At 45.2% G+C, this 15,994-nt stretch overlaps 1 protein-coding gene across 1 annotated transcript in view; it reads right to left on the bottom strand.

Moving 5' to 3' along the window:
* LOC144168172 (cytochrome P450 3A18-like) overlaps positions 1–15,994 on the bottom strand; it is a 30,859-nt gene that overhangs the window by 1,769 nt on the left and 13,096 nt on the right. Inside the window, exons 4-5 of the mRNA XM_077697208.1 lie at positions 9,911–10,007; positions 4,385–4,510 (exon numbers count right to left, since the gene is read on the bottom strand). Of these exons, the coding sequence (XP_077553334.1) occupies positions 4,385–4,510; positions 9,911–10,007 (223 nt within the window). The remainder of the gene's footprint in view (positions 1–4,384; positions 4,511–9,910; positions 10,008–15,994) is intronic.

Below are 15,994 nucleotides of genomic sequence, written 5' to 3'. Positions count from 1 at the left end.
TACACAGGTGGCGAAGCAGTAGTCGACAAAATGACGTGTGCAGGCGAGCGTCGGCGAGTCTAAAGGTGCGGCATCTGCTCTGCGGGCGTTTATCAGTCGGCGCGAGGGTTTCTGGAATAGTCGAATTGTATCCAGAATACTGTAGATGACAGAAAATTATTCTTGGCTGGTGACGCAGTTCGAAGCACTCCCCTTTGAAAGGAGATAACATGTGCGGCATCCCCATAGATGATACAGATAACATAGCCGGGCGCCGCAGGGTGGCAAAAACAAAACATAAAAAACAAAGCAAAAACGTGGTTCGTGGCACTACCCCCCCCCCCAGCCTCTAAGAGAGCATCGACCCGATGCTAAAATAAAAGACAGTCTGCACAAACAACAAAAAAAGCCTGTCATGTTGCGCAGTAAGGTTTTAAGCGAATCACGTGGACGACGTCGGGCCCCATGCGTTGTCGTGATGTTTCGGAATCACCATCGGGGATCACCTCGTTGTTGAGTTCGCCAACACGTTGTAGAATCCGATAGGGTGCCATATACCGTCGCAGAATCCTCTCACTGAGTCCACATCGTCGGATGGGTGTCCAAACCGAACACGATCCCCTGGGTGGTACTCGGCGTCTCGGCTTCGGAGGTTGTAGCGTCCGGTATCCACCAGCTGCTTGTCCGTTCTGCAAACTCGAGCGAGCTGGTGAGCCTCCTCCGCACGCTGAAGGTATCCTTGAACGTCCGCGTTGAGGTCATCGTCTTGTACGTGCGGAAGCAGGGCGTAAATCATCGTAGTCGGCCGTCTTCCGTTGACAAGCTCGAACGCTGTCACCTGCGTAGTTCCATGGATAGCCGTGTTGTACGCAAACGCGACATATAGGAAGGACTTCGTCCCAGGTCTTATGTTACACGTCGCCGTACATAGATAGCATATCCGCGATCATCTTGTTCAGACGTTCGTTAGTCCGTTCGTTTGGGGGTGGTACGCCGTCGTTCTTCGGTGATCCATGTTGCTGTAGAGAAAATACCTTGTATGAGTTCCGCAGTGAAGGCCGTTCGTCGGTCCGTGATTAGGATTTCAGGGGCTCCATGTCGCAGCACAACTTGGCTTATCATGAACTTTGCGACTTCTTGTGCCGCCCCCTCGGAAAAGTGGTGGTCTCTGCATAGTGCGTCATGTAGTCTGTCGCTAGGACAATCCACTTGTTCTCGAATAATGACGTAGGGAACGGGCCCCAAAGGTGCATTTCAATCTGGTGGAAGAGCCTCGATGGGACGGTGATCGGCTGCAGAAGTCCGCCAGTATCATCGGCGATAGATTTCGTCGCTTGCAGTCTCTGCAGCTCCGGGCGTAGTGGGACACATCGATTGTAAGGCGGGACCAGTAGTACTTTGCCTTCATTTTTCCGATAGTACGTGCCGTGCCGAGATGTCCAGACGACGAGTCGTCGGGCGACGCTTCCAAAATTTCGTCACGAAGGTCTGCAGGGATGACAAAATATAAGTCGTTCTCGTTCCGGGGTTGAGATTTTTCTTCACGAGGACGGTGTTTTTGAGGCTGAATGCTGGTAAGTCGCGTTTGGTAGGGCCTATGCACGGCGACGTTGCGTCCTTCGAGGTAGTTGATCATGATGCGCAACTCGTGGTCGGCAAGTTGCTGGGCGACTAGGTCGCGCTCCGTCACGACTCCGAAGAACGGGCTTTCTTCGGAGTCTTGAGGCGGTGGGTCGATGGGGGCACGGGAGAGGCAGTTGGCGTCGGAGTATTTCCTGCAGGATTTATAAGCGATTGTAACGTCCAATTCTTGTAGGCGCAAGCTCCACCGCCCAAGACGGCCAGAAGGGTCTTTCAAATAGGCGAGCCAACACAGCGCATGGTGGACTGTCACAAGTTTGAACGGTCTACCATAGATGTATGGGCGAAATTTTGAAATGGCCCATGACGCACTCTTTCTCGGAGGCAGAGTAGTTTTTCTCCTCCTTAGACAGGCCACGGCTGGCACATACGGTTACCTTTTCTCAACCCCTTTGCTTTTTGACGAGGACGGCACTCAAGCCAATATCACTGGTTTCCACGTGCATTTGCGTTTGGTTGTTTTCATCGAAATGAGCGAGCACGGGCGGGCTTTGCCGGTGTTGTTGCAGCTCGCAACATGCTTCCTCTTGGGCATTGTCCCAGCTGAAAGGGGTGCTATCTTTCGTCAGGTGCGTGAGTGGCTCTGAAGTGCGTGCGAAGTTTGCGACAAAGCGCCGGTAGTATGCGCACAGCCGGAGAAATCTTCGCCCGCTCTTCTTATCTCTCAGTGTTTGGAAGTTAGCTATGGCTGAATTTTTGGTGCGGCAAGCAGGAATCCCGCGTCGTTCATGACGTGGCCCAAAATCTTGAGTTCCTCATACGCGAAGCGGCACTTTTTATGCTTCAGCGTCAACCCCGACGTACGGATGGCCACGAGGACAAACTCCAACCTTGCAAGGTGTTCGTCGAAAGTCCGGGCGAATACCACAAAGCCGTCGAAGTATACAAGGCAAGTGTGCCAATTCATGCCAGCTAGAACAGTGTCCATGAGTCTGAAACGTTGCTGGCGCCGCGCATAGCCCAAACGGCATCACCTTGAACTCATATAAGCCGTCCAGGGTTATGAATGCAGTCTTCTCTCTATCTCTCTCGTCCACTTCAATTCACTTGTTGCCTGTCTTCAGTTTCATCGATGAGAAATGCTTCACATGGCACAGGTGGTCGAGGGCGTCTTCGATTCGCAGCAAGGGGTAAACGCCCTTTTTCGTGATTTTGTGCAGTCGCCGGTAGTCAACGCATGACCTTAATGTGGCAGCCTTTTTCTTTATGAGTACGAACGGTGCAGTCGAGGTGCTTTTCGGTGGCTGTATAATGTCGTCGCTGAGCATGTCTTCGACTTGCGTCTGGATAGCTTTCCGCTTTTGTGAAGACACGCGGTACGGTGACTGCGGTACGACGCAGTTGTCTTGACGTAAAACGAGTTTAGTGGAGTGAACTTGTGCTCCCCTAAAAATTCAATGAATACATAGGCGGCGAAGGAGCAGTCAACTGGTGAGCGTCGGTAGGTCGAAAGCCGCGTCATGTGCTCTGCGTGCATTTATCAGTCGGCGCGAGGATTTCTCGAATAGTCGAATTGTATCCGGAACACTGTAGATCAACGAAGATTATTCTAGGCTGGTGACGAAGTTAGAAGCACTATCCCTGTGAAAGGAGATAACACGTGCGGCATGAAGAATGGTATAGGCGCTTCACTGGGCCCACGGATACCACAGATAACATAACCCAGCGCAGCCGGTCGGCAAAAACAAAACATAAACAAACAAATCCAAAACATGGTTTGCGAAACTATTCAGCTCTAAAGGCCCGCCATTCGATGCTTCCGCGACTACCTTCAAATTGATCGTGACTGTACATAGGTCCTTCGTCGTTTTCGTTGCGTGGCTCATCGAAACCCCACCACATTTGTGCGGCACGTCCAAAAACTGTTTACAACAACAGGCTCAGTGGCGTCGACGCTGTGCTAGATAACGCCAGAGCAATGTGCGCCGTCATGCGTTCGCTGACCTCGCGATGACTTTCTGATACTCAGCTGCTATGCGCTGTGACCGAGAAAAATGCATTTCGTGCTGTGCTGAAATTTCGCATTAGGATTCTTGTAATCATCAAGCAATCGCTTTGAAACCGGCAAACTGAATGCCATAAATGAGCTGTGCGAGACCCATCAGCTTCAGCAGTACAATCACCGCGCTCGCACTGTGACGAGCCCCGATATTTCGCACAGGCTTCTAGAAACTCTTACTACGCTCTCCTGCGCAGTACCTCCATCTCTGCTCACACCCGAATACACTTACACATAACTGCTAGCGAGAAAAGTAGAGAACATTACAGACGCAGTCGTAGAGCACTTCCGTTGTCCCACCCCAAACCCAAACCCAGACCCAAGAACACATTCAGACTCACCCAAATAAATACGCACACCTCGGAACGGGAATTGCAATTGGTGTTGCGCTATCAGCACAGGGACCAATGAAAATTTTGCCCGCAGTCAGGTACACTCAGGCACAATATCCTCGAAAGACCGAAGAACAATGATTTACCCTACAAATCTCTCCCACTTCTCATGGCATGTGGGAGAAGCTGCTATACAGATCCCGCCTTAGCCATGAGGCCTGATGGTGGAGCGAGCACGGTACCGCGGTGGGGGACATTTAAAGCTACCGCCTGCAGGCATTTAATTTGCCTGGTAGCTCGAAACACAAGCGTTGGTATTCCAATGGACCAAACGAATGGCCCTGGCAGCGCAAACTAAAAGGCCACGATCACTGAAAATCACAAGGACACATATTAAAGGAAGACACGTTGGATGGGAAAGTTATTACAACACCTGCGACAGCTTGCTCGCCGTAAACGCCGGGCCGACGGTTCGCCGTAGAGATTTGAAGCTGGACCCACGTGCTGTGAATAGCAGTGTGTCCGGGTTTACCGGCGCGGGCAGGACGCTTAGCACCGACTGCAAGGGAAATGGGAAAGGGTGAATGAACAAATCTTCAAATATCTTTTTTTTTTCTGGCCGAATAAAACTATTTATGCCGAGCGTGCAGGATTCATTATGAAAGCAGGGCATTTTTCAGGCTTGTATTGCTAAGCTACCCAATACTTGAAAAATTGCATATTTTTTGGCCTCTTTAATAGCTGACCCTCACCATTCTTGATATAGATGTCGCGAAGGGTTGTCGAACTAAGTAGTTGTACTGAAAAACATTTTAATGCAAAACGTTACCCTTGCCTTCCATGGACAAAATCACTGAAATGACTCGCGTTGTGTTCGAAATGGTCGCAATAAGGCGTGCTTTGCGTAGCAGAAAGGAACCGACAGCTGCGGTAATCAGGCACCGTGGCAACTTCCGTCGTCTTTCTTAAATTGTACCCAACTGCGGTTGATGTCTGCCTGACGCAATTTTATTACGACGCAACAGAAACAGATACAAATATTATACGCCAGAGACACTACAATACATTATGACATTATTATGTTCTTTCATGACGACAGGGGGGCCACAACTGTATCAATTTTCTCAGATACAATAATTTTCCGATTGAACAATCAAGGGGTCGCAACGCTGGAAAACACTCTTCCAGACACTTGAAGAGCGTTTTTCAACAGGTGTTTAACAGCGGGACAAATTTTCGATGGGAAAGCGCATTTCAGAACCCATCGCCAGTGTGTGAATTTTAAGGCACAAGAAAATGTAGCTGCGCAGTCCTGTTTCGCCCTTGGCTGTTCCGTGTAGGAGTGGTCTGCTAACAAAGGAGCGTTCAATGCTTAACTGTTGCGAAGAAAATACAGTTGCATTTGAGTATACTTCCAAAAACGAGGATGTGGCTGCTCACGTTTGAAGAAATCTCTTTAGAGTGCACGCGAAATGTAGTCTAAGAATCACTGTAAACATTTTGGAAACAATAGCAAACTACTGCTATCACCAGATTTTTTATTGAAAATTGTGCCTTTGTCATTGAGAATGAGCGTTACTGCAGCTAGCGATTGTTTTCCCAGAGTTTGTTGAACGAGAGGAACACGTTAAACCTATAGAACTCTGAACAGCCAATGCTCTCGAGTAACGTGAATAACGATCTGAAAGTGCACCCAAAAGTAAAACTAAAGGAAAACTAGTGGTTGTATAGCGCTCATACTGAAAATAGGCATAGAAAGTATCCATAGAAAATAGGCATTTATTTGCGCTTTTATGCATATAGGCATAGACACTCAAAATAGGCATTTATACGCACTACAAAACACCATAAAAGCCGTTGTTAACCTCTCATTTATGCTCATATATAAAAACGGCGAGATATGAGCGCCAGAAACACAATAGGCATACGCCTATAACCCGCTCTCTACTGATGAAGTAGAAAACACACGCCGCTGATTGCCAAGTTTTTTTCTTACAAAGCGGCGAAGAAATGCTTGTATAAAGCGTTGAAAGCGCCCCTGGCGACTCCGAAACGTAGCAGCGGTGCTACGCTATAGCAGGCGTTAAGGCGAACGGCAGAACATGAAGATAGGCCTGCGGGATGCGGATTAGCCGACGCTCTCTCGCTATCTGCGGTACGTCTACTCATAGATCATGCTCGCAGGCAGTTTTTCCCGAGTTTGGCCAGCGCTGACGTGCTCCATTTAACGTCCGGATCGCCTGTACATGGGCCCTACTATCGACTTCATAAATTCACTGTGAACTGGGAATTGGCCGGAAGTCTTTTCTGATTGGCTTTCAGTTTTTGTCACGTGCTTCGGGATGAAAAAGCGGCCCTGCGTGTTTTTCACACTGTGATGTTTCATCAGTTTCATGGCGTTTACTGATTGTTGATTGTAGGGTTTAACGCGCCGACGCAGCGCAGGCGATGCGGCGCGCTGTAGTGGAGGACACCGGATTAATTTTGACCAGCTGGGGATCTTTACCGTGCGCCGAAATCTCGTACACACGGGCGTTTTTGCTTTTCGCTTCCTTCACAAAAGCGGCCGCCGCGGCCGGGAATTCATCCCGTGACCTCGTGCTCAAGAGCGCAACGTCTCATCCACTGAGCCACCGCGGGGGGTCCATGTTGTTTACCAGTCCCAGTTTTAAAGTTCGCCCTGTTTCTCTTTGCTGAAAGCACCTAATTCTTCGCTGGCAATGAAAACTAGAATAAATGAAGCGGGCATGACTATTCAAAAGTAATATGACTTGTGAGTTATGCCCTGCCTATGGTTGGCTGACAAGACATGACGTAATATAAACAGTTGGTGGAACGTTCACATCACGCCTTGGAAACATCGGCCTGCGTAAAAGGGACGTGAAACAGTAAAACTTAAAGCAGCCTGAAATTGGTGGCTACCGGCGCCGTGAAATAGGACAAATACGTTTACTGATCTTCGGCACCGTGAAAATTCCGCGAATTTGCAGCAGGTGCAGTTTCGCACGATGCGCGGTTTAAAACTGTTTTCTAGCAAAAGAAACAAGACTTTTCCCTGTTTCCAAGTGAGCGATAACGTAGCATAAAAATAACGACTCGTAGTTTCCTTTATGTATGGAAATAAAATAGCAGTTATTTGTTTGGTGTAGCAACAACACAAGAGGGCGACGCAAATATCTACATTGCAAAAAACCCAACGCATGGTATTTGTCCACATGCCTCGTAGTAAGCTAGTGTGTCCCACGATCGAATTAAGGATAAAAATAACGAAAAAATCGACTGTTTTATTCATTGCTACGCCGATTGAGTTTGACCTTGACGAATGATTGGAGGAGCAGCATCAGTACTCTGTGGCATTTTCCGGCGTTGCATTTTACTGCCCTTACTGCGTCATACAACCGATGGTGAGGTACATTTGTTTCTGTGGTCATGCCATAAACTCGCAACATAGTAGCAGGCGATAGCATGGCGGTGGTGACGGCGGGGAAGGTGATAACGAGATAAAATTTGCATTGTAGCAGTGAGCTCAACTATATTACTTAATCGGAGTGAAAGAAATAGATTCGTCAAAAAGATCGTGTGATGTTATTTATAGCGTTCTCGATAAACACGCACCCGGGTTGACCCCAAAAGCGGCGCAATGCAGTACCCCACGACTGTGCGCACAAATACAGACCGTTGATCGAGGACAAACTGTGCGGAACTACACCAGCGCCATTTCCTGTGCTATAAGAGCAACTCATAAAAGCGTTGACAAGTTTCAATAAAGCAGCTCGATATGACAAAGCGCTGCTACAAACTCATGTTTATCGAAACTCAATATAGAACCGATATCCCTCATATATGGAGGACAACGTATTGCTACTAAAGAGCCACTTGCTTTTCGTCTTCCGAGAACCACACGAACCGTAGTGCCAGCAGTCACGGACTGTTCCTGAGCTACGCAAGATATGTAGACCCTTGACGGTCTGGGCACACCATGGACTGTGCGTGATGCCTCATTCGTACAAAACAAATGCAAAGCTGCAATATTTACTCCTACTGGTTAGCCATGCACCCTTGTTTGCAGTACGCGAAATTACTACATGGAGCACAATGTTTGTGCTCTCAAATGTAACCTCCGGCCGTTATCAGCACCCGTTCTGAGTCCGTCTCATCGCTCTCCGATAAATTCGTAAGTGACCCGTTCGTGCCAGCAACAATATACAGCCTATTCCATCATCACAAGAGTGTTTGACGTGTCGTCGCTGTAGCAGACAGCGGAGGAAGCCGCTTCCTCGAAGCCCTGTCAGATACACCCTGGGACTGCACGCCGGCGCTCCGTCGACGCTAGCAGCGCGCGAACGGAGAAAACAAAAATTGCCCCGCGACGGTGCGCCACGGTTTATCGATAACAGATGGCACACAGCGGTGCTGTTGATTCAGAATGAAAAGGCGCTCTTGTGCGCCCGGGTGCACACCGGCCTGCGGTTTATGGAGGATGCTATTAGCTCAACAAGCGCCTTTCGCTCGCTTTTGGATTAACGTTACTTGATCACTTTGTGGTGTTGGCGCCACTTGTAACCCTAAAGAGTGTTTTTGTTGCCAGCCTCAGCTGCCCATATTTCTTATGCCCAATATGTGATAGCTTGGTGGTGATCTTTATAAGCGAGGCGTAAAATTAGATCACATGTCGTCATAGCTATACGTGAAGACTTAATTGGTTGCTTACGTTTTGCTTACACAAGAAAAGATAGAGAATTCCCTGTGAATTTGTGATGCCGAGAATAGGACCCCATATTAGGTCAAAATTGCCCTCAAGCTCAGCAAAGGTTCGCGGTTAACTGCGACATGAATAACGTGAAATTTTTTGTACCGGTGGCGTAACCTTACATACGTTCTGAACGCTCAGACGTTAGCTGGCAATAATCCACAGATGACTTCGCAATGCCACCTCTAGGAAACATCTTTCTACTCAGTTTACCAGTTAAAATGAAAAAAATTTGGCTGTGATATTCTGATCTTTACGCTTGTGCTTGTATCAATCAACTAAACAAAGGCTGGAATGGCTAAGCCCATACGATAGCATGCAACCATCTTCACTCCCGTGCTGTGAATCAAGCACGCCACAAAATAAAGACGTTGAGCAAAAAACACTCGGTGACAAGATAAACCATCGAACGAAGCGAAAAATAAAAACACGAGTGATAGAAGTACGGGAATACTGAAGACTCCGTGAATTAACGAGGCAATAAGAATGGAAACAAGGAATGGATGACACCGGGAAGAATTGGTTAGGCGGCTGTGGGCGAGGACTTTGAAAGCGCTTTGAAAGAGAATATGCATCCTGCTAGGTAGACCGCGTTTTCAACGTTACCGAGATGCAAAATGTTCTCAAGAATAAGGCCAAAACATTCCAATAATATATGTGCATTTGAAGAACTGCACTTTAAGTATACCTCCAGAGGTACGCTTACAGCTGGCGACATGGGATTTATTGTTTGTAAGTCGTAAAATAGGGTGACCAAAGAATATTCTTGGAACCGGTAGAAGGATCTATTGATCACGTTATCATACCCTCACTACATCAACGCTCGCTTGCGTCAGTGCTTTTATTAAACTTGGGCTATATCATGAAGTTAGTTTCATAACATCAACGCTCGCTTGCGTCAGTGCTTTTAATAAACTTGGGCTATATCATGAAGTTAGTTTCATAACAGTGAACTGCTATTTTTTAAGATGAAGTAAGCTTACAGTTATTTCGGCTAGCACAACAACTAAGATTCTGTCTAGGGACTGACTCTGAAAGCGGAACTTTGAACCTCGTTAAACTAACATTATTATTGCAAGGTATCTTTCCCAGAATAATTCATTGCATTTAAGGTCGTCACACTGCGTAGTTCCAAGTTGTGAGAACACCTGTATTTACGGGAGTTGGAAATTAGTTTCTGATTTTGAGTTATTAACCATGAATACGTACCCCGCGGTCCTGAAACGCGTGAAAGTCTTCAATGAGTACTTTCTTTAATAGCTCCATATCCTTGACCAAGAGAAATGGTACCGCTCCATTAAAGAACCTAGAAAGGAACATTTTGAATATAGTACGGCATATGGTTTTAGCAGACTTTCAATTGTTTATTCGTAGCTTAGCAACCAACCTTTGATACTCTATCGTACTACGTATTCTTGAACGCACTTTACGTATTTACTTTGCCGTATACACCATCATAAAAAGCAAGGGTCATCACGGCATAAAAACGCAGTCAAGACCCTAGACCGACCTAGATATTGACACAAGATTTTCACTATGTTAAATAAATATTATATCTATGTTGTACTACAAATCCCCAAATTCACAGGGAAGTACCAAACTTCGTATACGTCACTAACTTTTTGACGCCGACCAGTTTTGTTCCTAACGGATTAGTTAGATCTGCTTTTAAGAGTGCAAAATTCTTTGCCGACGTGGCATCCAAAAGGCACTGGATACTCTTAATCATCGAATTCTCTCAAAGAAATTCTCTGGCTTTCGGAAAAAAATCTTTCAAGGCTACTTTAATACCCCTGCTATAATGACGTCCTAATGTCATTCGAACCAAGTGCCATTCCACTCAAACGAGTGGATTTGAATGCCATTCGTAATGCGCCGTTCTCCACTGCAATTTGAATGGCATTTGAAAGCTTTAACAATCACTCGCCGTGCAACGTGGCGCTACGCCTGTCAAGTTCGTTTTTTACACAATAATGCAATAATCAAATTTAGCGGCAGTCTTTGGCAATAAAATGACATCATATTATGAATAACGTAAGCTGTGACACGGTTCTTGCTCAATTCTGAATCGCGATCGAGATTTCTTTTTGCTATTTTGGGTTGTCTGGACACTGGTTTGTCGCTTGCTCGCACTGGTGCTGAGATATAAAAATATTACATCCCGATGATATAATGATTTAAGTGAAAGTGAGTTAAACAACGCCCAAAATTTAGAATAACTTGTTTGTGTTAAGTACGCCAGTAATGTATTTGTTTATGTTGACTTGGAACGCTGTGCGCGAGACTGCGATAAAATGCATTCGAGAATCCCAAATGTCTCTCTGGGTGCTTATTTGGCTCAAATGTCATTTTTGCCCAAAGGCATTTCAAAACCCAGAGGAGCATCAGAACTTCGTATTTGTGTAGAAGGGCGTTTGGTTCGAATGAGGTTCCGATGCTAGTGTAGCAGGGATATAAGTCTTGTCAAATACAACTCACATTAACAACATCATGTCTTTCGCCTTGAAACGCCTGTTTACGCTCCGACGACGACTTCGACAGAAACCACCTCACGTAAAGCAATTGGCCTACACAACGTATGTCCGGTCCGTACTTGTATACGCCAATATCGTCTGAGCCCCTTTTACTAAAGAATTAATCAATAAGTTGGAAGGTGTTCAAAGAAAAGCGGTAAGGTTTATCTAGAACAGATATAAAATGAGCGACTCTTCTACAGAGCTAATAAAACAAGCTGGCCTATTCATCGTCTATAATCGAGGCTCAATTTAGAGGCCTCAAACTATATATCCGTTGATCGAAGAAGGCTAACCAGACTAAAACATCCCCAAAGGCTAACGGAATACCAGTCCAACGTAGACTGTTTCAAGTATGATTCATTTCCATTAGCAATAAGGGAATGAAATTCTTTGGCCACTCAATCACTGGTACCACGAGTTTAGCAGAGTTTTTAAGAGTGGTAGAAAAGAATATTATCACGATGTGACTATAACTTGTTAGCACCATGTGAATATGTGTATGAACTCATTTTGTGTATCATCTTGTCACGAAATCATGAATTTATATAAAGGTTTGTAATGAAGAGTAATATTCAGTAATCCCGTACGCACAGGAATATTGCAACCTGTAGTATCAAAGCCTGTACGGTATGTTACTTTTGTAAAATTTGTTCATTCCTTGTTTAAATTTATTCCATGTGCGATGATTCATACTAAATATCGATACAGTGTATAATTTGTACTACAGTCCACCGATTGTGCAACCTCACAGTGCTCGAAAAACTCTGACACTTACTGTGTATATGCCCTTCCTTCGAGAATCCCGTGAGGGATTGGCAGTATGTTTAAATAAATAAATAAATGTTCGCTTCCGCCTCTGAATGGAGGCGTACCTCAAGAATCCGTTGTCGCACTTCTGCTCTTCTCTTTAAAATTACTTTTAGAACACTGGCTTCTCTTTGCGCGTTTTACAACTATTCAGGCATTTTGTTGGATGCTAAAAACTGAACCTTAACAGTTACGAAATTAGCATTGAAGAAATTGATTGTAAATTGAATTCTGACTTGTCAAATTTCAAACGTTTTGTAATGGTTTTAAGATGGCAAGTTAATGTTGAACGTCAGGAAACTTACATGCACCATATTTCGTTCGCGTACTACGTTCACAAACGTGGGTGATATCCAAATAGGTGGAAATAACCTTTTTCTTCTTGCTAGGCTCTCCTGATAACACTCAGGCGTTATTTTCGCTATATGCTGTTTATAAAACCATATAACCGAAGGCTATAAAAACCTTTGGTTGGTATATTATGTCTCGCTACAACCAATTGCAGCGATGTGCGCAGTGTTCGAAGACAAATATGTCATTTATTCGCTGCTAATTTGATATAAACTATGAGATGAAACACAAGGAATTCATATACGATTTCAAATACAGATTTCTATTGCGAACTCTACAAAAACTAGCCCCCCCAAGTCAATCATCATGTACCGATAGGCAATCAATAAACTTGGATTTATTACAAGTTTAAGCGGGGCTCTCCGGAAACTATAACGTAATGCACAATAGGCGTTTGAACTTGTTGTTGATTTGTCCTTCTTCTCAGTGTCCTGGCTACATATCATCTACTAATATCATTCTTTAACAATAGAAAACGTACACGGCAAACCGCGGCCACGTCTAGTTGCAAAATGCGGAACAACCTATTTTCCGACGTCAACAACGCACCACCATTCGCCTTCTTGTTAGATACATTCTGTCCAAGTTAAAATGGAACGAATTCTCAAAATATTCTTCATGTAACATGGGAAGTTCTTTTGTGTTTTAAATGGACTTCGAAGGCTATACACTACTGCGTTTTAATTGAGTCAGGAAGCCAACTGTTAATAGAACAGGTGGACCTAGCCTGACTGGATATACCAGCAAAAGTTCCGCAAGAGGAGCACATTTTAAAAATATTACGGGCCAAATCACGTACAGTCTATTTCATAGATTGTGGGGTTCTACATGTTGAATGTATGTCTTGGCTATGTGGTCCGCCTAGCGGATGGCTCCGGAATAATTTTGAACCTCTGGGGATCCATAACGTGCGCTTAAATCTCGACACACGGGCATTTTGTCTTTTCGCCTCCGTCAGAAAAGCAGCTAACACGCTGGGGATCGAACCAGCCTCCTTGAGTTCAGCAGCACAACGCCTTAGTTGCCGAGCCACCACGGCGGGCAAATCACCAACAGTTACAGAGGGCGCGTCTTTTGAAAACTCCAGGACAAGGCGCAATATGTGATGCCTACGAAATCAGTGTCGGTTTAAGAGTAGCAATTATTAGTATGGTAAAAGTGGGGTGGCTCAACTTTTAAATTATTCAATAAGGAAAGCTGAACGCTCGGTCTAATTCTCTGGGACGGTATAATGAAAAGTATCTGACATCACCGTTCGTATTGTTTTGAATGTGCTCTGATCGCTTACAATCTCAAAGGGACAGTGAAGTCAAGATGAAAGTTGCTCTAGTTCGATAGAATCGCTCACCAAAACACGAATATACCTCTCTCAGGTGTATCTTGTTAATATGGTATAGAATAGCGGAAACGTGGACAGCTGCCGTCGCCACTGTCCTTACAACGCATCTTGCACCGAAAGTGCTGACAACGTCTGGCTTGCGCAACGCCTTTCCTGGCTACCGCTGGATTGCGCTAGTTGTTCTTATCTGAAGCGGTGTTAGCGCCAATTTTCAAGGAAGCGTGCTAACTACTCACAAGCGGTTGCTCTACGCCAACACCCGCGACGTCTTAAAAGGGCAATGTTTTTCTTCAACAAAGTGGCAATGCGGATTACGGTTACCATGAACGAACGTTTTGCTTAGTGGTTTAGACCTACAATGGAGGTTGGAGTTCCGGAAATCACGATTGATTTGACCGAAACTTACTAAACCGGTCGGTACGCGGTAGCATTGTATTCGGTCGCTTCAATCTCGCCGTAATACATCCGCTGCTTCACTCACTTCCGGTTTATCGGGACGGAAGCAGCGGCTGCAGTCGCTGTTGCGTCACGTTTGATCAGCGTTTGGTTAGCGATTCTGAGCAATTAACCTTTTGGCACCGAATCAACACTGAAACTGATATTGAATAAACCAGATTTTTGTTTCAAACCAACATGCCATTAGCCTTCAGTGTACGGTTAAGGACATTCTTGGAGTTGCTGGACACACTGACTCTAAATTGTAATATTCCCCATATTTCTATCAAAAGCTATTCGTCTGGCTAGTATCCTGCAAGACTCGTAGGTTTGTATGACAGATGACTGCATTACGGCACTTGTGTTTCTGTGCCAGAATTACCCAACTGCTTGAAGTGGTAATAGTGGCGTACTTCATAATTTGTACTTTGGAATTTGACAAACAAAAATTGTTGGATATTTAGATTTTGTGGTAATCATCACAAATGCCCGCTACAACACTTATTTCTCCCGTACCGGTTGTAGTTTCTGTTTCCTCCTTGTGGACAACCAGTTCACCCAGGCAGCGCATTTTAAAAAAATGAAATTTCTTGAATATGCCGCCATTGTGGCAGATCTTGCGGGAATTTTTCTAATAAAAACATCAATTCAGCCGCGGCATATAGGCATGCATGAAATACAGGGTATATCTTTAGTTACCTCCAAACCTCTATAGCTGCTTCTAAACAAAAACTTTGTGCGCCAATCCACCTATGAAGATGGTTAGAACACGAAGCTATTATGACACCTACAACGATTACCCATGCGACGTCACTTGAATTCACACACGTTTCTCCACAAAGAGCGAAACCAGAGACAAGCGAAATACACTTATTGATACCCTTTATTACGTCAAAATGATAATCTTTGCTAAGGTTAAATCAATTCTTTGGTTAGTTGAGTGGTAGTGGTGCAGCACATGAGTGGAAAGTCTTTTTTTTTATAAAATAAAAGGAAGCTCAAACCCGGTGTTAGGCGATCTTCTCCGTCTCTGCCGCCACCGACGGAAGCGACGATTTTGGCGGCAGAGACGGGTGAGAAGTGGAAGGCCGTGCATTGATGTGAGCTTCCTTTAATTTTTACCAACTCCTAGCGCGTACGCAAAGCTCATACGGCTCATACACGTGCCATAGGGGAGCACAAAGTAGCGCGAGAGGTACTGTGACGCTATCACGTGATGTTAGGTGAGAAGGCAGGGTGTAAACCCGCAGTTGTGCTTGGTGAATGCAGCGTCTGTCTCCCTCGTCTCCGCGTTGCCCCGTAGCGCAATCGGTAAGACAACGGTCCGTCACTCCGTTTCTCTATTCGTTCCAGGCTCGATTCCTAGCGGGCCAGTAACTTTGTTCGCAGGAGTTTTCTGTTGACACCAACGGTCGCGAGAGAACCCTTGGGGGGGAAGAGGTAAAAAGCTTCGCTTTAAGAGAGACTGTCAACTTGCTTCGGTTAACAATAAAAACATTTTTCATAACAGGTAGGAACCATATATTTGTTTCAATCAAAGAGGGGAGGGGGTGCGGATTGAGACCATGTGTAAATTCTGTATAAACGGGCAGATCTACGAAGGCGTGTGGCCCATCCACTGGGCTCAGGAAAGCAACAGGCGTTATTTAAATGTACAAAGTTAAGTAGAAACCACATACCAAATTCCAGAAGAAATATTAAATAGGAAAAATAAAATGGCAGTGTCGTATATAAAAATAATAAATTTCAAAAGCAAAGCTTATTCGAAAATTAATATGAGGTTTACTGAATTACTTAAAATGAGTCGAAGCGGGTATTATAAATTTTTCTTTGTGTCAACGTAAT

The sequence above is a fragment of the Haemaphysalis longicornis genome, unplaced genomic scaffold (genome assembly GCF_048455015.1).
Source record: "Haemaphysalis longicornis isolate Haplotype H1 unplaced genomic scaffold, Haemaphysalis longicornis Haplotype H1 scaffold_2, whole genome shotgun sequence".
Classification (NCBI taxonomy): Eukaryota; Metazoa; Arthropoda; class Arachnida; order Ixodida; family Ixodidae; genus Haemaphysalis; species Haemaphysalis longicornis.
The sequence above is the reverse complement of the archived record's forward strand: the minus strand, read 5'-3'. Positions and strand labels throughout refer to the sequence as shown.